This window comes from Lactuca saligna, chromosome 1 (assembly GCF_052625555.1).
Source record: "Lactuca saligna cultivar CGN05327 chromosome 1, ASM5262555v1, whole genome shotgun sequence".
Taxonomy (NCBI): Eukaryota; Viridiplantae; Streptophyta; class Magnoliopsida; order Asterales; family Asteraceae; genus Lactuca; species Lactuca saligna.
Genome location: NC_136417.1, coordinates 178,501,368 through 178,524,846, shown reverse-complemented (window position 1 = coordinate 178,524,846; position 23,479 = coordinate 178,501,368). Strand labels below are relative to the sequence as shown.

At 32.2% G+C, this 23,479-nt stretch overlaps 1 protein-coding gene across 1 annotated transcript; it reads right to left on the bottom strand.

The window, feature by feature from the left end:
- Positions 1–693: 693 nt before the first annotated feature.
- On the bottom strand, positions 694–22,446 carry LOC145001522 (palmitoyl-monogalactosyldiacylglycerol delta-7 desaturase, chloroplastic-like). Its single transcript, XM_078960897.1, has 5 exons — positions 21,996–22,446; positions 20,022–20,162; positions 18,910–19,050; positions 1,160–1,266; positions 694–1,082 (listed from the first exon to the last, which is right to left on the bottom strand). Exons 1-5 carry the CDS (start codon positions 22,353–22,355, stop codon positions 866–868), a joined length of 966 nt encoding a protein of 321 aa, XP_078817023.1. The 5' UTR covers positions 22,356–22,446; the 3' UTR covers positions 694–865.
- Between the last annotated feature and the right edge of the window lie 1,033 nt (positions 22,447–23,479).

Genomic DNA, 23,479 nt, shown 5'->3' with positions numbered 1-23,479 from the left:
TCAAAATTGCCGATTAAATTTATGGATGATTTATAATTCAATTTAAAAGTTCCATTAAATTTTTTCCGGATAATTTGCCTACAAATCCTCTTATATTTCAAAAAAAAAAAAAAAAAAAAAAAAAAAAAAAAAAAAAAAAAAAAAACTTAAAATCATATAAAATTACACCAATAGTTCCCAAAAATTAATCCCCACAAATTAGGAATCAATATTTTACCATGTGACTTCCTTATTAAAAAAATCTATATGTAATTTTTCTAGACTTTCTGAAAAGAAAACCAAAATTATAAGAAAATAATATTTGACCAAATGTTTAAAAAGATGACAAACCGCAAAATATGATACTAGGTGTTATACTCGTCTATTACACGGGTTGATTTAAAAAAAGATTAAATATTAAAGTGTAAAAAAGATATTTTTTAATGTACAACTTTAAAATAAGAAAATAATAAATGTGTTTATTTCAATTTAATATTATATATATGATATTTAATACTTCACATATATAAGTATATTACTTTAATTCTAAAATTGAAACAAAACCAAAAATTGACCAGTGGATAATATTTATTCAAATATACTACAAAATGACAAGTGTCAAAACTCATGAGAGATTATTATGTGGCAAAAAGAACCTTCATTTATTAAGAAGATTTATTATTAGAGTAGATATCAATAGTTCAGCTTGTAGTTCTATTTCCAACTAAAATCAAAGCATAATTTTGGATATTCTGAAAGATATCAACAACAAACAAACCTTAATATACACACATTGATGCGTATGGACATCAGTACAGACAAAATTATCAAGTTCCAATATTTATTTATTGTAAAGATATGCTTTATATTATAAATAAACGTTCAATCATTTGAATTTATTAACTGAACTGAAATTGGATTTTTTAAGCTTTTGGGCTTCTGTTGGCACTTTGACGTTGGTTGCCAACCCTACTACTTCAAGAAACTTTATAATGTACCAAGTAACATCTATTTGCCACCACTCAAATCCATGTCGAGCTGAATACTCAAATGCATGATGATTATTATGCCATCCTTCTCCGAAAAAAAACACTCCTAACAACCTTCACAATATTTGGACAAATATTTATTTATGTTGGATACTAGTATAATTAGCACATTCAGATATTTAAAAACATACCAGTTGTTCTTGGAGAGATCTCCGGTATTCCAAGATTGGTTTCCCCAAATATGACAAACAGAGTTCACAAAAAACGTGAGGTGATATACCCATACAGTCCTAACACCCTACATAAATAATGTAGAGTGAAATTTAATTAAATATATGTATTATCATGCACATATACGTACTATTTTACATTTTTATACACATTATATCGAAAGCAACATATTGTACTACAATTATTTTATGATTATGTATCAAGTATTTTTTGTTTATTTGACGAGACAATATACGAAAAATCATCAATTCGCTTTGAGATAAACAACATTTATTTACCATCACCAATTCGCTTTGAGATAAACAACATTTATTTAGCATACTGTTGTTCCTTTTATTCTTTGTTGTTGCAAATTAACTATCTATGTTTAGTTAATTTGGTTCAAAAAAAATTATATAAACGATGAAATTACATATGTGCAAGCATCTAAGTCGGATATATTTGAAGTAGTGGTCATGACATTTCCCTTTGTTTATTGGCTAAAAAATATAATCGAAGGGATTTGGTGTTCTATTTCAAAGATATAGGAAGACATGGTAGATCTTGCAAGACTTTTCAAAATGAAAATTAAAAATGGCTCAGGAACCACGCTTTGGTAAGATTGTTGGTTTGTAGATGGGCTTCATTTAAAGCGATTTCGTGGGCCTTGAGGACAGTTTTTATGAAATAAGAAAGTGCCACTGCTTATGATATACAAATGATGATACTAGTATTTTCTTGCGTAAAAAATAGAAACAAAATTTATATAGCGAAAATTTGAAAGAATATAAAATATTTGTTATGGTAGGTTATTTCCTAACAGTGTGGTCCTTTTCCTACAAACCGTTTTGGGGCTTATACCGACTTCTATTGGGTCGTTACTTAGGGGTTGTCTGTTTTTTGTGTGAAGATCTGTGCAACCACTTTTGTCTGTGACGCGCAGACAACGCGCAGATATATGCCCTCGCAGATTGTTTGTTTTTTTGGAAGTGCGCAGATCAGAAAACGTCTATACGAGGTCTTCCTGACGCAGACATGGGCCACTGTCTTCAAAGGTCTTCAGACCTCATTTTAACCTAAACCAAAAAAAAAAAAAAAACATGGGCCAGCGTGCAGTTTCTTTTTTCTTTCTTTTTTTTGTTAAAAATGTATTTTTAATATTTATGACATGAAATTAAGTTTAAAAATTCAATTTATTTTAACAGCCCGCAGACGTTAAAAACAAACAGTCTTCTTATTGCAGACTGCATACATTTGGTTCACCTCTTCTGCCGCAAAGGCTTGCAGATGTGGTCCGCAGACTGCAAACATTTTAACTTCAAAAAAACAAACAGCACCTTACTCTCAAAATTTATCCCGTGATAAAATTTAGTAGTTGAATAGTAAAATTTCATAAGTCTATAGTTCAAAAACCGACAAACCAAAAATCTTGCTACGATTGATCTGCCATGGATTTTGAGACGAATTGACTTAGACCATACAAAATGATACAACATATTATTTTTTAACTCGCAAAACAAGCATTAAATGAAAAAAAAATAATCGAGTTAAAAGTTGCTTAGAAGTGATTAAAATCTTTACAATATCCGATCACCTTAGGTTAAAGAATTAGACGGTTATTGTAATTCTATAATTCACAATGAAATAAATAAAAGTTTCTCTCCAATTTAAATGGGTGGGTTGATACAAGAGGCAAGAGGCAAGGAAAGTTGCTTAGAAGGGTGGGTTGATACAATAATAATACTTTTATTTATTTCATTTTGAATTTTATAAATGGGATGCAAGAGGCAAAAAAAAGTTTCTTTCCAATTCAAAAAAGTACAATGACAATTCATCAATTAGCGTTTGGCATGGGACCGGACTCATGGGATGAGTAGTAGAGGATATCAAAGTGAACGATCCAAAGAATGTTTATACAAGTTTGCTAAAGTTGTGATTATCCTCTATCATGGTCGGTATTTACGCAAGCATGTAACTAGCGACATCCACCAATTGTATACGACACATGAAAACAAGCATGGATTCTCTAGAATGCTTTGTAGTATGGATTATATGCTTTGGGGTGGTCATTACGCCCTAATGTGTGGCATAGGTGATTCATGTCAGGTGATCGAAAACAACCAACAATACTTTCATAAGTAGTGACGTTGTATGATCTTTGGATATGACATACATTTTTAGGCCATAGGGTGCCAACAACGACCTCAATGTTCTAGACTTATCGTCAATATTCAACGAAATCTACCTTGAGAAATTGTATGATATGTCATTTCAAGAAAATGGAAAATTACACAAGAATGGGTATTACCAACTGATGAGATATATCTCAAGTTAGTTGTATTTGTGAAATTATTCTCGTGTCTAAACAATGAAAAATGATTAAAGTTTAAGTTGACCCAAGAATCAGCTAGGAAGGATGTCAAGTGAGTCTTTGGTGTTCTAAAGAGACGTTGACAGATACAAAGTACCGACACAATCATTCGAGTATGGAATAATAAGTAGCATGATGTATGCATGATCATATTGCATAATATCATTATGGAAGATGAAGGAAAAAACGATTTGTCATTATAATGAAAAAGACAATTTACTAATATTCGGAGTAGGTATTTGTACGCTGAAAAACATACCGAACAGAGGGGAAGTATACAACAAAGTTGGACACCACAACCTTTGGGCTGAGTTGGTGGAACATGTCTTAAATGCTACTGTAAATCTCGTCATTGGTGAATTTTACGATAATTTTGTTTAACGATACAAATGATGCATCAAATATGTTTGTAGATGATTCGATCGACGATGATGATGATGATGATGTTATGACCGATGATGATTAAACATGTCGTACTATTATATTATGTCTCGATTATGTGTTTTATGTATTTTTTTAGTATGTATTTTTTAGTTAATAATATAGTTTATTTTTATTAATTTTATATAATTACGTTGTAATAAATTATATTTTAACATATTTAATAAAAAAAAGAAAAAAAAGTGAGAGATGACATAAGTAAGACCATTTCCAATCATTTAAACGGGGAGAAGAGCAGAAAATAATACTCCCTCCGTCCTAAAATTATAGTCTACACATAAAAAACACACAGATTAAGAAAACATTAATTACCACTAACTTTATTTAATAAAATGATAATTTTGTCCTTACTTTGCATTTAATGTTCCATTAAATGCTTAATTGGTTAAGTAATAATTAGGGTATTTTGGTAAAAATTTTATTTATTTTTATAATTTGACTATTATTTTGGGATAAACTAAAAAGAAAAAATAAACTATAATTTTGAGATAGAGGTAACATGACTTAATATGACATACCAAAAAATATGATAAAATGACCATACCCGTGGGTCATTTGCCACCTCTATTACCCACCTATCTAAAAACAATATTTTAATTTACATTAACACTGTTTTTTTATATATTTAATGTTAAACAATAAGCAATTTAATATTTTATGGTATAAATTGCACTTAGGTATTCATAGTGTATTTAATTTTAAGGAGTTCAATAGATTGTTACATCACTGTCAAATCAGTATTTTATTTTTTTATTTAATTATACCCTTTAACATCTACTCTACACTCCATTAAACCCTATAAAGTTTAATGAATTTCTATATTTGGTTTAAAATTTAATTAAAAAAGAAAAGATTAAATCCCACTTAATGATCATGCAACTCTCGCATTCAACTTTCATCCATGTCATCACTCACACTCCATTAAGTTCATGAGCGGATCCACAATAGATCACGGGGTATCCCGGGATATCCCTCAAAAAAATTTCAATAGTATAATTTTTTTAGAAAATTTTTGTTTTATGTAGTGTACATATACATAATATTAATATGTTTAACGAGAAAATAACGAAAGATGTAATTGGTTTAGATGGTTAAGGCGTTAAGTGATCTTTCTAGAAGTTGCAAGTTCAAATCTGCTTCCAAACATTTATTTTCTTTTATTTTCGTAGCTCATTTTATATAACTTTATACATTTATTTCGAATCTTGGCTGTTGTAACGCCCGTGTTTCTAGGCTTGCCATTTTTAGCAATGTAATAGTCTAGGTTAACCTTGTAACTCAACTTGAAATAATAAGAATGTATTATTTGTGAATTATTTGAATTATGTGATTTATGTGTGTATTTTCTTAATTTTTATAATTTAATGAATTAAGAATAAAATAAGCGTCAAAATTTAAGTGTGAGATAAGCCCGACATCTTTGCATAAAGTTGTAGTGGTCGAAACAAGGATTCCGGAGATATAAGTAATGCCAAAATCCGAGTTATAACGAAGAAGTTATGACCTGTCGAAGTTTCGCGACAGAACCGACACGACGCCGAGTGACGTAAAATATGAATTTGAGATCGAGCGGTTTTTAGCCAAAACAATCTAAATGAGAATCGAAGATCTTGTTGTTAGTAGCGAAGCAATGAAAAGTTAGGCGAGAACGGACGTCAGACGAAGAAGTTATGAATTTATAACGAAGTTTTTCTGTCCCGGCCTTCTAAAAATAAATAATAAAAATAAAAGTCAAAATTAGCCGACGGAGTCTAAATGAAAGTTGTAGAGTATGGTCTGACCTTCGCGTGGATATAAAGAACGTCGAAAACGGAGCTCGTATGCGAAAGTTATGCAATTTAGAAGTTTGACAAGTCAATTACGCCCCGCGTAATTTGAGTACGCCCCGCGTACTCAGTCGGTTGCAACTTGTCTGACCAATACTCGAGTGCCACCAGTCGACGCACGCAGTGACGTCAAAGTACGCCCCGCGTAACCCGAGTACGCCCCGCGTACTGAGTACGCCCCGCGTAATTTGAGTACACCCCGCGTAATCCCAGACCCAGCAGCCTATAAATAGAACTCGAATTCAGCCATTTTCTCTTGTTCAAACTCTTCTCTCTCTCTCAAAGTTTTGCCTCGATTTGCGTGCCAATCATACCCCAAAGCCCCGGTAATATTCCCGAGCCCCGAAGTAAGATCCGAAGCCCCGAGGATCCCGAAGAGCGTTATTCCCGAGCCGAAACGCTGCCCGCGAGGAGCCCGGTTTTGTGAAGATCTTCCAGATCTACGGAGAAACACCTCTTCTGCAAGCCGTAGTGCGGCCCGATCATCTCTTGATCAAGTGAGTGTGTAGTTATTTTCATTCCAACACAATATTATGAAGTATTTTCTATAAAATACGTGTTATGTGTATATATTTGGTTGTTATACGTGTGAGTGTATATTCACTCTCTTCTATCTTACAGATCTGATGTATTCTCTATGAAATACGTGTTATGTGTGTATGCCTCATCTGTTATGTGGAATATGTGTTGATTAAAACATGTTATACAGGTTTTTAAACTATGTATAAAAACGTATATTTTTATCTACTAATATGTTGGGTAGAACATGGGTAGGTAATTGGTGTGTAATAAACAGATGAGAGGCCTCGGTGTTATTGGTGTTATTCTAGTCATTCAGCAGAGTATGGATGACGACCACAGACTATTCTAGACTGTCCTGTGGAACACTAGCAGGCTCATTACCTGTAGGTGTTGTGAACGACGTGTTCACCGGTGTACTCTATCCCCCACATGGTTGCCTTTAGGATACTTATTGTTGAGGAAGCCCCTCTGCAGTAATATCCGTCCCGATGAAAAATCCTAAAATAAGTTCCTTATAATAGACGTTATTTTTAGGAACGTAAGGTGAGGATAACGGGAATGGGTAATCGGGTTTATTGTTGATGGTTGAAATTAAATATAATTATTGTGGGTTTGAAAACCCTATATGCTCACCAGGCTCCCAAGCCTGACCCACTCAGTTGATTTACTTTACAGGAAGTGGCGCAAGAGCTTAAGATGGGCGAACATCAAGTTGTTTTTGTTTACAAGTCTGTATATGTATATATTTGTTGAACGACTTGTAATGTTATCGTTTATGCTTTATGACCTGTATCGGAACATGACATCCCGACTTTTGATTTTGAAATGAAATCATATTTCTTTATGAAATGTTTTGATAAATATCTATTTTATCATGTTTTGTCTTTGGGAACAAATTCCGCATCTCTTTTAAAATTAAAAGGATTTACTCTGAAAATTATTTTAAAAAGCATAAATGAAATCGGTCTTTTCTGGCCGAGATTTTGGGGATGTCACAGTTGGTATCAGAGCATTAGTTTAAGCGAACTAGGAATTTGTAGGATTTCTAGACTTAAACTTAGCATTCTAAGTGGAGATTGCGAGGTGTGTGTCTGTTGGATTTTAGACACAAGCACTAGTTTATTTTAGGAAAGTTGCCTAAAATGCTTTTATGTGCTAAATGTTATATGTTGCCATATATGATATTATTTGTTCGGATCTACGGTTTGTTGCCAACCGGATCTGAAGGTTTATGTGTTTAGGATTCTAAGCGTATGTATACGATATTAGAACTAGCATGTAATCGTTTGGAGTAATAAGGTGAAATTATTCGGTGTATAGATCAAAATGGTGAGAACAAGAAGCGGAGTTGGAAATGCTAATGAAAACAGGAATCAACCGCCTATAATCGAACAAGTACTTGTCGTAGCTGCTGCACCTGAGCCGATAACAATGGCTGGTGTACAAATGATGATTCAAATGATGTTGGATCGTCAGATGGAAGAAACAAGACGTCTGCTTAGGCAGAATCGTGAAGAACCGTCAATTCAAGCGGAAGAGCCCGAGGAGAATGGAGGGCAGTCTGAAGGAGAAAACTTTAGTGGGATCATTGGTCAAGACGAACAACCAGTGGTTAGACGCAATAACCAGTATGGAGGAAATGATGGTCGTGGGTGCAAGTATAAGGATTTCATGGCATCCAAACCACCATGCCTATCCGGAAGCCCGACGCCGGTACAAGTTATGGACTGGGTCTCTGAAATGGAGACTATGTTTGAAAGTTGCGAATGCAGCAACATGCAGAAGACCGCTCTTGCGATCCCTCTGCTAAAATCTGGCGTGTTGAGTTGGTGGAAGCTGTTAGCTGACTCTATGCCCAAGGGAGAAGCAAGCAAAATGTCTTGGGAAGACTTTCTGGAACAACTAAAACTGCAATACTGCTCCGAGCAGGACCTTCTGGAAATTAGTAATGAGTTTCAGAATTTGAAGAAAGGGAAATTGAGCGTTACTGAATATGCTACAAGTTTCACGGAAAAGATGAAGTTTATCCCATATTTGGTGCCTACAGAACTCTCTAAGGTCAACAAGTTTGCCCTTGGACTACCAGCGGACTATGGTCCAATGGTTAAGCAAGCAACCACATTGAAAGCCGCCATCTGGGCTGCTAGAAATGTTGAGACCCAGATCAGGGAAAAAGATCTAGAAAGGTCAGAGGTTGGTGAGAAAAGGAAAATCGATGGATTTTCAGGGTCCAGCAAGAAAAGTAAATTCTCGAAGTCTAGTTTGAGAGGAAGTGGAGGAAAGGTAGAGGCGAAATGGTGCGACAAGTGCAAGAAGAAGCATCATGGGAAGTGTGGCGGGGAAACCACATGCTACAAATGTGGAAAGCCAGGGCATTATGCCAACGAATGCACCTTCACCAAGAATGTTTGTTATGGTTGCGGTGAGGAGGGGCACATCTCAAGGGATTGTCCGAAGAAGAAGGAGGCAGCAAGACCCAATATTACGCCAAAGCCAAAGGCGAGAGCATTCCAGATGACACTGGAAGCTGCTAAAGATGAAGCTGATGTCGCTTCAGGTACCTTTCTTGTTAACAAATTGTCTGCCCAAATTTTATTTGATTCTGGAGCCAACTACTCCTTTATATCACATGAATTTGGTAGAAAACTAGCTTTGCCTATTGTGAGACTAGATAATGCTTTATTAGTTGAAGTTGCTAGTGGCAAGATTGTACCTGTTAGCCATCGTATGAAAAACATTTTAATTGATTTGAATGGGAATAAGTTCCACGAGGAATTATTACCTATAGAACTTAATGGTTTCGACATCGTTTTGGGAATGGATTGGCTTAGTGCCAATGATGCCGAAATTTTATGCAAGAAGAAAATAGTGAAAGTGAATCCGCCTGGAAAGGAATCGTTTATGGTGTATGGAGATAAACGCAGAGTAAATTCTGGAATCATTTCCCTAATGAAAGCCAGAAAGTGTTTGACCAAGGGATGTACATCATATTTAGCATTCGTGATCGATGCTAAGAAGGAAAAGAAGGTGATGCAAAATATTCCTGTTGTGTGTGATTATCCGGAAGTATTTCCCGAAGATCTTCCTGGATTACCGCCCGATCGACAAGTAGAATTTTGTATTGACTTGTTGCCCGGAACAACGCCAATTGCAAAAGCACCTTATCGATTAGCACCGACGGAGATGAAGGAGCTAATGATGCAACTTCAGGAGTTATTGGACAAAGGTTTCATTAGACCTAGTTCATCGCCCTGGGGAGCTCCGGTGTTATTCGTAAAGAAGAAAGATGGAAGCATGAGGATGTGCATTGATTACCGAGAGCTGAATAAGGCAACAATAAAGAATAGATATTCGTTGCCGAGGATTGATTACCTATTCGATCAGCTACAAGGTTCAAGTTATTTCTCAAAGATCGACTTGAGGTCAGGATATCATCAGCTAAAAGTAAGAGAGCAGGATATAGAGAAGACCGCATTCAGAACCCGATATGGACACTATGAGTTTTTGGTTATGTCGTTTGGACTAACCAATGCTCCAGCAGCATTCATGGATTTAATGAACAGTGTTTGTAACCCGTTCCTTGATAAATCTGTGATAGTGTTCATTGATGACATTCTGATTTATTCAAAAAGCCAAGAGGAGCATGGCAGACACTTGCGAGAAGTTTTGGAAGTCTTGAAGAAGGAGAAGCTGTATGCGAAGTTCTCCAAATGTGATTTTTGGATTCGAGAAGTCCAATTCTTGGGTCACGTGGTCAACCAAGAAGGTATAATGGTTGATCCAGCAAAGATTGAAGCTGTAATGAAGTGGGAACAACCAAAAAGTCCCACGGAGATTCGAAGCTTTTTAGGATTAGCCGGATATTACCGAAGGTTTATCCAAGGCTTTTCTTCGATTACTAGTCCATTAACAGCTTTGACCCACAAAGGAGCTACTTATGCTTGGAGTGATAAGCATAAAGAAGCATTCGAGAAGCTAAAGAAGAAACTATGCGAGGCACAGATACTTTCTCTACTCGATGGAGTTGAAGACTTCGCTGTTTATAGCGATGCATCTGGTGTTGGATTGGGTTGTGTTTTGACCCAAAGAGATAAGGTGATCGCGTATGCATCTCGACAGCTGAAAGAGCATGAAAAGAACTACCCGACTCATGATTTGGAGTTGGCAGCGGTAGTTTTCGCTCTGAAAATATGGAGGCATTACCTCTATGGCACGAAGTGCAAACTTTTCACTGATCATAAGAGTCTCCAATATCTCTTTAGTCAGAAAGAATTGAATATGAGGCAACGACGCTGGCTGGAACTACTTAAAGACTACCACTGTGAGATACTTTACCACCCCGGTAAGGCTAATGTTGTTGCTGATGCTCTCAGTCGGAAAGTCAATCTTGAAAAAAGAAGGCCAAGAGCGTTGAGAATTGAAGTTGTCTCAACCATTTTGGAAAGTATAAAGAAAGCTCAAGAGGAAGCTTCGGAGAAGAATGACCGAAAGGAGGAACGTTTGGGCAAAACGTTGGTGTTCGGTGTAAACAGTCACGGACTGAAGGTGTTCCAAGATCGGATTTGGATACCTAAGACAGGAGCAGTCAGAGATCTTCTGATGGAAGAGGCTCACAAGACCATGTACTCAATTCATCCCGGTAGCACTAAAATGTATAGGGACCTGAAACCCTATTATTGGTGGCCGACGATGAAGCTCGACATTGCGAAGTATGTGGCCGAGTGTGTGACTTGTGCAAGAGTCAAGGCACAACATCAGAAACCGTACGGGAGTTTAGAACCATTGCCTGTGCCTATGGGTAAGTGGGAAGACATTACTATGGATTTTGTCACTAAACTGCCCAGAACAAAGAATGGTCACGACATGATTTGGGTGGTCGTCGATCGATTCACTAAGAGTGCGCATTTCATAGCAGCCAATGAGAAATGGTCTATGGAAAAGCTTGCGAATTCTTATGTGAAGGAAATTGTGAGACTTCACGGTGTTCCGCTAACAATTGTGTCGGATCGTGATAGTCGTTTCACCTCAAGATTTTGGAAAACTCTACAAGAGGAATTGGGTACCAAGTTGTGTTTAAGTACAGCTTACCATCCGCAGACTGATGGTCAGAGCGAACGGACGATACAAACACTTGAAGATATGTTGAGAGCGTGTACCTTGGAATTCCTAGGTAATTGGGATGAACATTTACCTTTGGTAGAATTTTCCTATAATAATAGTTTTCACTCGAGCATAAAGATGGCACCTTATCAAGCCTTGTATGGACAGAAGTGTCGTACGCCATCTTGTTGGCTTGAGGCTGGGGAAAAGCAGTTTATGGGGCCGGAGATAGTCCATCAAACTGCTGAAAAGTTGAAAATAATTAGGGAGAGAATGTTAGCAGCTCAGGATCGTCAAAAGAGTTATGCTGACAAAAAGCGAAGACCGATGACTTTTGAAGTTGGAGATTCGGTTTTGCTTAAAGTCTCGCCGTGGAAGGGACTTATAAGATTTGGAAAAAGGGGAAAGTTAAGTCCAAGGTTTATTGGACCGTTTAAAGTTCTTCAGAGGATTGGGAACCAAGCTTACAAGCTCGAACTACCAGAAGAACTGAATGGAATTCATAACACTTTCCATGTGTGTTATTTGAGGAAGTTCACGGGAGAAGTTCCCGACATAATTCCACTTTCAGAGTTGAGAATCGATGAGAACAAAAGGTTGATTGAGGAACCGGAGGCAATTGTTGACCGAAAGACTAAGAAATTGCGACGTAAGATGGTGGAGTTAGTGCTTGTCCGATGGAAACACACGAATGGGCCAAATCTCACCTGGGAGACGGAGAGTGACATGATGAGTCGCTATCCACATTTGTTTGCTGGTGTGTGATTCCGGGGACGGAATCATTCTAAGGTGGAGAGAATTGTAACGCCCGTGTTTCTAGGCTTGCCATTTTTAGCAATGTAATAGTCTAGGTTAACCTTGTAACTCAACTTGAAATAATAAGAATGTATTATTTGTGAATTATTTGAATTATGTGATTTATGTGTGTATTTTCTTAATTTTTATAATTTAATGAATTAAGAATAAAATAAGCGTCAAAATTTAAGTGTGAGATAAGCCTGACATCTTTGCATAAAGTTGTAGTGGTCGAAACAAGGATTCCGGAGATATAAGGAATGCCAAAATCCGAGTTATAACGAAGAAGTTATGACCTGTCGAAGTTTCGCGACAGAACCGACACGACGCCGAGTGACGTAAAATATGAATTTGAGATCGAGCGGTTTTTAGCCGAAACAATCTAAATGAGAATCGAAGATCTTGTTGTTAGTAGCGAAGCAATGAAAAGTTAGGCGAGAACGGACGTCAGACGAAGAAGTTATGAATTTATAACGAAGTTTTTCTGTCCCGGCCTTCTAAAAATAAATAATAAAAATAAAAGCAAAATTAGCCGACGGAGTCTAAATGAAAGTTGTAGAGTATGGTCTGACCTTCGCGTGGATATAAAGAACGTCGAAAACGGAGCTCGTATGCGAAAGTTACGCAATTTAGAAGTTTGACAAGTCAATTACGCCCCGCGTAATTTGAGTACGCCCCGCGTACTCAGTCGGTTGCAACTTGTCTGACCAATACTCGAGTGCCACCAGTCGACGCACGCAGTGACGTCAAAGTACGCCCCGCGTAACCCGAGTACGCCCCGCGTAATTTGAGTACACCCCGCGTAATCCCAGACCCAGCAGCCTATAAATAGAACTCGAATTCAGCCATTTTCTCTTGTTCAAACTCTTCTCTCTCTCAAAGTTTTGCCTCGATTTGCGTGCCAATCATACCCCAAAGCCCCGGTAATATTCCCGAGCCCCGAAGTAAGATCCGAAGCCCCGAGGATCCCGAAGAGCGTTATTCCCGAGCCGAAACGCTGCCCGCGAGGAGCCCGGTTTTGTGAAGATCTTCCAGATCTACGGAGAAACACCTCTTCTGCAAGCCGTAGTGCGGCCCGATCATCTCTTGATCAAGTGAGTGTGTAGTTATTTTCATTCCAACACAATATTATGAAGTATTTTCTATAAAATACGTGTTATGTGTATATATTTGGTTGTTATACGTGTGAGTGTATATTCACTCTCTTCTATCTTACAGATCTGATGTATTCTCTATGAAATACGTGTTATGTGTGTATGCCTCATCTGTTATGTGGAATATGTGTTGATTAAAACATGTTATACAGGTTTTTAAACTATGTATAAAAACGTATATTTTTATCTACTAATATGTTGGGTAGAACATGGGTAGGTAATTGGTGTGTAATAAACAGATGAGAGGCCTCGGTGTTATTGGTGTTATTGGTGTTATTCTAGTCATTCAGCAGAGTATGGATGACGACCACGGACTATTCTAGACTGTCCTGTGGAACACTAGCAGGCTCATTACCTGTAGGTGTTGTGAACGACGTGTTCACCGGTGTACTCTATCCCCCACATGGTTGCCTTTAGGATACTTATTGTTGAGGAAGCCCCTCTGCAGTAATATCCGTCCCGATGAAAAATCCTAAAATAAGTTCCTTATAATAGACGTTATTTTTAGGAACGTAAGGTGAGGATAACGGGAATGGGTAATCGGGTTTATTGTTGATGGTTGAAATTAAATATAATTATTGTGGGTTTGAAAACCCTATATGCTCACCAGGCTCCCAAGCCTGACCCACTCAGTTGATTTACTTTACAGGAAGTGGCGCAAGAGCTTAAGATGGGCGAACATCAAGTTGTTTTTGTTTACAAGTCTGTATATGTATATATTTATTGAACGACTTGTAATGTTATCGTTTATGCTTTATGACCTGTATCGGAACATGACATCCCGACTTTTGATTTTGAAATGAAATCATATTTCTTTATGAAATGTTTTGATAAATATCTATTTTATCATGTTTTGTCTTTGGGAACAAATTCCGCATCTCTTTTAAAATTAAAAGGATTTACTCTGAAAATTATTTTAAAAAGCATAAATGAAATCGATCTTTTCTGGCCGAGATTTTGGGGATGTCACAGCTGTTACATTGGTATATTTTATTTTGTTTATTAGATTTTCAACTTGTTTTTTAAAATTTTAAAATTGTCTCACATCGGCCATAACATGAAATATAGCTTATATACATCTGTTATATAAGCAACACAAGCTACTTAACTCTCAACAAGTTAAACTTTTGAATGACTTTGAGTTTAAACCTGAAACCGAGTTTGGAAAACCGAGAAACCGAACCCGATTTGGGATACACCTTTACTTTGAATCTGGCTCCACCACTGATTAAATTTCTATTCAATTATAGTCATCATCTTTTCAACACTTATTGAACCCTCATTGTGGATGCTCTTATGACCTATTTATTGAACTCAATTTCAATCAAGCGTAATTTAACCTCAATAATTATAAGTAATTCACCCTCAATAATTTTACAGTAAGTGAATCTACAATTTTTTTTATTTTATATAATGAATACATGTTATTGGAATTTTTGTAAGCTTAAGACAAAACTTCATAAAAGGTCTCTGTAAGTTTAAGATAAAACTCCATTTTTGTGGCTTCCTAAAATCTTAGATATAACCCCTAATTTTAGAAAACTTTATAGAAGGTCTCTGTGATTTTTAATTTCTATTATGACTGGTCTCTCACCTACATAAAAAAACCTTTTATAGCATTTTTAATTTATTTTATATTTTCTTTAACTAATTTGAACTTGGACAAAAGAAAAGAAAAAGAGAATAAAAAACACCCCCGCCCCTACCTGTCTACCAACCCCAAATGTATACACTTCAATAGTGGAAGGGAATCGGCGTCATACTCTATGGAAACACCCCATCCCCCCCTCCCCCCCCCCCCCACACACACACACTTAATACCTACTGACTACATATCCCAACTGTTGATGTTGTCTTTCCCTCTATGAATCAGATTACACCACAGACAACCATATATTCTTTTAATCGATAGTCGCCACATATCTATGCATGATGGTGATCACCACCTCACTAAGCAACTGACGGTCATCATCGCCACTAAACTACGAACCGTTGGACCAGCTGATGATTGAAGTCATTTCTCACTAATACACTAGACGATCACCTCCATTTTTTCTTCCTTAAGCCACCAACGAACCATAGGTATGTCGTCGCTAAACCACCGATGGCAGCACAAGAGCACAACTTCGGTTATATTTTCATGAAATTATTGCTATTTTACTAAAATTATATCTATTTTCATGAAATGTTTCTTCCTCTATGCCATGTCGAGCCTTTTTAACTTTGTTCCTCATGAAATCGATGTAGATTTTAACCACTATGGAATCTGAAATGTATTTTTATTGATGCTAAAATCAGAAATGGCTTCGTGAATTAGTAATTTTGTTGATTCAAAACCATCTGCCAATTATGTCGTGGATCGTGATGGTGACGTTAACGGGTATGTGGTAGTTTGATAGGTGGGAGTTTATAATGATAATGGTGGTGGATAGTGGTGGTGTGGAGGTAATGTGGGATATCAACCGGAAAGGAAAAGGCAAGGTGTAGGGTAGGGTATGGTAAAGATGGAGTGAGTGGGTAGGGTAAATGGTTTTAATTCTTTTTATTTTTTAATTTTTTTAAATGTAAAATTAATTAAAAGAAAATATAAAATAAATTTAAAAGGATATACAAGTTTTTTTAGGTGGGATAAGAACCACAGAAAATATAAATCACATAGACTTTCTGTAAACTTAATTAAAGTTAAGGACCATTGTAAGAAATTATAAGGAAAATGATGTTTTGTCTAGATTTAATTTTTTTTTTCTATATTCTTCTAATTTTATTGATTATATTTGAAATTTCACTTTATAACCATACATTAAAGTAGTACACCTATATATTCATAATGCTAAACATTATATAATATTAAAATTAATTATTTTAAAATAATCAATAATTATTATCCATTAACATCATATCATAAATTGATAATATCTATTTATCTTCCTTCATTTTATATTTTAAATCATTCAAATAAAATAGTTAAAAACAAACAATTTATTTTTTATAGGGAAACGAACACTAGCTATGCCATTATATTAGCGTTGTCTATTATGATGTAATGTTAGACAGACCAACTATTCATTGAGGAGCCGGAGATATCAAAATATGTAATGCTTTCATTTAGCCAAACCATCTAGACTAGATCTTGAAAGACAAGAGACTTTTATAAACATGTATGAAAAATGGAGGGTTAAGAGAGGCTTAATGCATAATCTACCCAACCGCTAATAAATTTTGCATAAGATAAGAGAGTGGGAGGTCGGTCCCTACCCAAAAAGGAAAAAAGTCTTTTATTCGTAGATATAAAATGTCTATCAATAGAATTAGCTTTCTTTTATTTAGAGAAGGAAATACTATATTAATTCCATCCTTTAATTCATTAACTCCCACAAATTTATGTAAATATTTGACATGTTTGATAATCTTATTTAATTAATTATATGTAATGAAAATAACAATGAGAATTTATTATTTAAATAATGAGAATTTGTTTTTATGCCACTAAAAGTATACCTAAAGAAATATTTTTCATCTTTATATATATATATATATATATATATATAGGTTCAGGTTCATTTGAGACCATTCTAATTTTGTGAGACCGTGAGACCAAATCTAAAAATAATTTTAAAATGCAAAATAAATGGAAAAATCCAAAAATTCTTTTTTTAAATATTATTTTCGGAACTTGAATTAACTAAAAAAAATATAAAAAAAATAAAAAAAATTCCGTTTTTTTTTTGAAAAATACGTGAAATATTCTAAATAGAATATTACACTGATATATTCTAAAAAATAATTTTAAAATGCAAAATAAATGGAAAAATCTAAATATTCTTTTTTTAAATATTATTTTCGAAACTTGAATTAACTAAAAAAAATAAAAAATAAAAAATTATATTTTTTTTGAAAAATACGTGAAATATTCTAAATAGAATATTACACTGTACATATTCTAAAAATAATTTTAAAATGCAAAATAAATGGAAAAATCAAAAAATTATTTTTTTAAATATTATTTTCGGAACATGAATTAACTAAAAAAAATAAAATAAAATAAAAATAAAATAAAAAAATGTGTCTCATGGTCTCACAAAATATAGGTGGTCTCAAATGAACTTAACCCTATATATATATATATATATATATATATATATATATATATATATATATATATATGTATATATATATATATGTATGTATGTGTGTGTGTGTGTTTGTGTGTGAGGAATACACAAATATCTGCATATTGAATATTAAAAGAACAGTTTAAATTAATTAACCATAATAATAGCTAAAACTAATGTTAACTACAAAAGTAAAGACATTTTTTTTAATATAGAACCAACCGATAAAGACCACTAAGTTGATCTGGTTCACAATCAATATTAATCATATTAATCATATTAATTTCAACCTTCTTAAATACATATATTTTCTGATATGATTTGAATAACCATAAATTTTAATATTTTATAGTATAATAATAATTCAATCATTGATTGATGATAATAACTTAGTTAATTTTAACAATATAGTTAATATGCAATTTTATTATTATGTAATCCTATAAAATTTGGCTAAGAACATAAAATTCTTAGTTTATCTTTGGATTAAATGTAAGAATAAAATGAGGAATTTGTAGAGGAGGAATGGTCTTGTCCCATTCTTTTTTCTATGTATTTGTTGCTTTGTGTACTCTTTGATTTGGTCATTGTCTAGCTTCTTGCTTTCGGGGTCTTTTTAATAAAATTGGTTGTTTCCAAAAAATGTAATGTACTTTGTTGGTTTATAACGTATTTAATTAATGGAGGGTAATCAAGTTATTTGATCAAACCATATGATCATGATCTAGATCTGTCAAACCTTCATTTGGTTTTCGTTGATCTTTAACATGTAAGATCATATTTTTATGGACCATATTGATAGGTTTGGCAATATATATCATGTCAACCCTAACTTTAAACACGATTTTTAAGTATGAGGATATGTTTTTCTATAAAAAAGTTGTCTTTTTGTAGTTATCATTCCTAGTCAATAAAGATTTTTTTTGCCATGTGTAACATTCTTATTTATTTTGTTACAAGTAATTTTGTGGTTGTTTTAAATTAATTTTTATTCCATATGTCATTTTATGATTTTTTTTCATTTTATTAAATTGTAAATAGTATTTATATTTAACAATAAATGCGTATCAATTTTATTAATAAATTTTCCTTCTAATTTTAAAAATACCAAATTAAATATTCATTAATTTTCTTTATTTATTTATCTAAATTATTTGTTTAAGTAGAGAAAAAAGACACTTTAATTTTTATAATTTAATATTTTCTTATTTTTCTTATAAATTCATACTTTTCAAATGTTTAGAATTTTGTATTTAGTGTTTTTTTCATAAATAAACTCATGTAATATATGGGTCTCACACGTAGTTTATCATATAAAAATCAAAAGTTTATAAAAATGACGTATTCAATATATGGGAAATAATTATTCATAATGAGTTTATGAAATGAATTCAAATGAAACTTATATACCATTCCCCAAACCAGGTATGTGAATCCACCCCATGCATATAAGAGAGCACCACATCCAAATAAATGCCACATGTATGTTTTCCGTATAAACATGTAGAATGTCTGATTTTTTAAATCTTCTACATTTTTACGTTCCCGATACTGCATTAAAACAACCACATATAAAATAATTTCATGACGAGTACTATAACATGAGTTTTGACTAAGGGTGTGTTGGGATTTCTTTTTAAACTTAAAAATATTTTTTTATAAAAAAGAGTTTTTGTAAAATGACTTTTTCTAAAATAAGGTTTTTAAGATTTGTTTGGATTAACTTTTAAAGTTTTTAAGTGTCAAAAGCCAAAAGTAACAAAAATGGATGATTTCATGACTTTTGAAAAATCAGTTTTTTTGTTCTTAGCAAAAAGTTGTTTTAAAAAGAATTTTTATATACATCTTTTGGACATTTTTGACTTCTTGGAAAGGGAAATTGTCCTAAAAATCCGAATATTTTTTGGAAAAGTTTCATTTTAGTCCCAAATGTTATTTTTTTAAATAGAATGGTTTCGATTGTTTGATTTTACACGATAATATGTCATTTCCTATTAAAAGAAAAAAATGATATTTTTTTTTGTTAATTTGAGCCAAAATGAAATAATCGGGACTTTTCTGTTCAAAAAATAAATTTCGAGACTAAAATGAAATTTTTCCAAAAATATTAGAATTTTCCTGATAGTATTCATTTTAGAAAAGTTAAAAGTACAAAAGTCATTTTAGGAGGTGTTTGGTATGACCTTTTTTTTAGCTTAAAGTCCTTTTTATAAAAGGACTTTTTGTATTTTTTTTGTTTTCCAAAAATAATGGTTTAAAATGTGTTTGGATGGAAAAGTTGTTTTTGAGTCCAAAAGTCACCATTTTGTGACTTTTAGAATCAACATTTTTTTATTGCTGAAAAGTTGTTTTAAAAAGAACTTTTTGAGTTAACAAACATCTTTTGAACTTTTATGATTTTTTGGAAAAGTGAAAAGTCCAAATGATGTTTTTAAAGCAAACCCAAACACCCTCTAAAATTATGGAAAAGATAAATTTATAATACTAAATTAAAATTATAACAAATTATCGAAACTTTATACCTTTTCAACCATATATTCACTGTCAAAAAGCCAACCCATATGACTAAACCAAAATCCATTAAGAGGTGAATGTGTATCATTATTCGAATCCACATATTTGTGATGGTATCTATGAATACTCACCCAAAATATTGGATCTCCCTGCACGTAAGAATATAACATAAATATTATTTATATTGTTCATTCTATTGGAATAAAAATAACGTTTGATTTTAGTTTTCTCACAAAATCTTGGAATATAAATATAAAGAAAAGTTGTAATCCAAATAAGATATTTAAATAGTTATTAAATAAACAAAGTTTCTTATAAAATTATATGATTCTGATTATTTTTTATTTCAATAATATAGAAAAATATTTTTTATTATAATGTTATTTATATTTTAATGACCTTTTCATTATGAAAATCTTAAATATTATTTATGTAAAATAAATCATAGTGATTATTTTTGTAAATTACAAGACTATAAGGACTAAATGTCCTAATAATAAATAGATGTGTGGTAAAAATATGAAATAGACAAAACGTATTACTCATAAGCCACTTTATATATATATATATATATATATATATATATATATATATATATATATATATATATATATATATATATATATATATATATATATATATATATATAATACTAGTTTATAGTCCGTGAGAATCATAGTTACAAAATTAATTAAACTATTATAATAAAAATTCAAAGTTATTAATCAATTATTTTAAATAAATTATTAATTAAGAGATTTTTTTAGTTATAAAGATTTATAATCATTGATTTAAATAAATATGTGAAATTATATCATTTTATTATTTGTATTAATTTTATTTTAATTTTAATTTTTCATGCTATTATTTTGATATAGATAGAGTGAAAATTTTTAATTTTAAATTTTCAAATGAATAATCAAGAGTGACAAGTGTCAACAATTAATTAAGAGACATAATATGGTGACACATAGTATATATATATATATATATATATATATATATATATATATATATATATTTTAATAAATGAATAGTTTTAATCTTCTTTTACCAAATATCACACTAATAAAACTCTTCATCGATATTATATCGTGTGTCATATAGATATATTAGGCAACTCATTTCAAAAATTCAAATTTACATTTTCTAATTATATGTTAAATTTGAAGTTATAATAACTTTAAAATTTTGATATATTTCTTAATTAATATTATATTTAAAATAATTTATTAATAATTATAAATCTTTACTATGAATGTTCAATTGATTTTATAACCCGTGGTTTCCATGGGTTATCTACTATAATAAATGAAGATAATTTTTCCACATATCAATCTCTAATAAGTTTTAACGGTTGTCATTTTGTGATATTTTTTAAATAAATAATATCCACATGTCAATTTATGGGGTTTTTTCAATTTTTAAAATTAAAAAAACACATAATCTTATACTTATATATATATATATATATATATATATATATATATATATATATATATATATATATATATATATATATATATATATATATATATATAAGTATCAAATGTAATAAATATTATAATAAATTGCAATTAATATGTTTCTTTATTCTTTATTTCAAAATTTTATTTTAAAAAATACTTATTATTTACATTTTAATACTTTATTTTTCTTTAACAATCCGTGTAATACACGGATCTTACACTTAGTAAACCAGTATGCATTAATTAAGAGATATAATAAGATGACACATGTCAAAAGGAGAATAAAACTATTCTTTTTATTAGAATATAGATTATATAAAGTTCATTAAATTCATATAAAACTTCCTAAAAAACATAAGTACATTTTTTTGTTTTTGTTTTGTTTTTTTTTTTTTTTTTTTTTTTTTTTTTGCTTACTTCATTCATTCGTCAATACACATGTTTAAATAAACAAAATCCTAATCAAATTGAACAAAAATTATATTCGGTATAACAGTGAAGCTAAATACAAACCTGGGCAGCTAGGACCCCAAAGTAAACACACATATACTCGAGCCATTTGGGGAGTTTGAAACTATGATGAGACAAAAGTCGATGATAAGAAAGAGTTATACCCAAAATTCCAGTAAGCAAGTAACCACAAAATGCGATCCAAAAAGCATCCCAAGTGAATGCAAATGGTGCAAAGAGGGTTAATATATGGACAAAAGCGAACCATAATGCCACTTGAATGTCTATAGGTTGCCATTTTCGACCATAAAATTGATCTCTAGGTTTTGTGACCATAACATCTGAAAACGGTATTTTCCGGTGATCCGATTGGTTTCCACCATCAGAGTCGGAGAATGGCAACGCTAAATTAAAGTTTCTCATATTGTTTTATATCGGGAATAGTCTGTGTGTTTCATAATTCATACGGTTTGGTATAAATAGCCAAATTTTATGGGCTAATTAAATGCACAAAAAAAAAAAAAAAATACAAAATACAAAATCACCCCATTGGTTTAGTTTTCTTTTCTCAAAGAGCACCCAATTTTAGTTAAAGATGTGAATGTACGTAAATCCTCCCTTGTGGAAATATTATGATGTTAGTGGTCAAAATTGCGTATGATTTAATCAATGAGAATCGTCACGCATTTGCTTAGAGTTTGATTTTATCTTTATTTTGTTGAAAGATATATAATATTTTAATTAGACTAAATTACATTAGTCCAATGATTTATAAAAAATTATGAGTTCATTTCTTAATTTTTTAAATAAGGGTGTTCCTTGCTGTTTAAATTTTATAGGTTGTCGGTGATGAGTCAAAAATCTAATCGACGGACCAGATAACGAAAATAAAAAAACGAAAAACCATTTCAATATAAAATTCTACATTGTTGTTGGACACTGTTTGACCAACAGTAAATTCAGTAATATTTTTCTGATTGTATTTACAATTTAACAGAACAAAAATTGTAGCTCCAATCGTTTTAGTAATATTTTTTATTTTTCCAGTCAAAATATATAAAATTTTATTAAAAAAAGTGAATTACATGAATGGTCCTTATGGTTTGGGGTAAATTGCATGGTTGGTCCCTAACTTATTTTTGTAACTCGAAAGGTCCCTACTGTTTGGTTTTGTTACGCGTTGGATCCCTGTCTTACCTAAAAAGAATATTTTTACCTTGATTTTTTAACTTATTTAAATAAACACACATCAACCCCACCCCTCTCACTTTACCTTACCTACCCCACCATTTTTGCTATTTAAATAATAGTATTTTTAGGTAAATCAGAGACCAAACGCGTAACAAAACAAACTGTAAGGATCTTTCGAATTAAAAGAAAATAATTTAGGGGCCAATCACGCAAATTACCCCAAACCATAGGGACTATTCCTGTAATTTACTCCTACAAAACAAATTAGGACTTGAAAATTTCAAATTTCTTTTATTTCTAAATTGTAGATCTCTTTAATAAATTATATGGTGTATCATAAATCTTCATAGTTTAAA

Bases quoted from the DNA above. Each gene is read 5' to 3' on its own strand.
- LOC145001522 (XM_078960897.1), bottom strand. From the start codon at position 22,355: ATGAGAAACTTTAATTTAGCGTTGCCATTCTCCGACTCTGATGGTGGA. The intron at 19,051-20,021 runs GTATAAAGTTTC...GTTTTAATGCAG, and splicing joins GTGAATATATGGTTGAAAAG to TATCGGGAACGTAAAAATGT. The intron at 1,267-18,909 runs GTATATAAGTTT...TTATTTATGTAG, and splicing joins CATACCTGGTTTGGGGAATG to GGTGTTAGGACTGTATGGGT.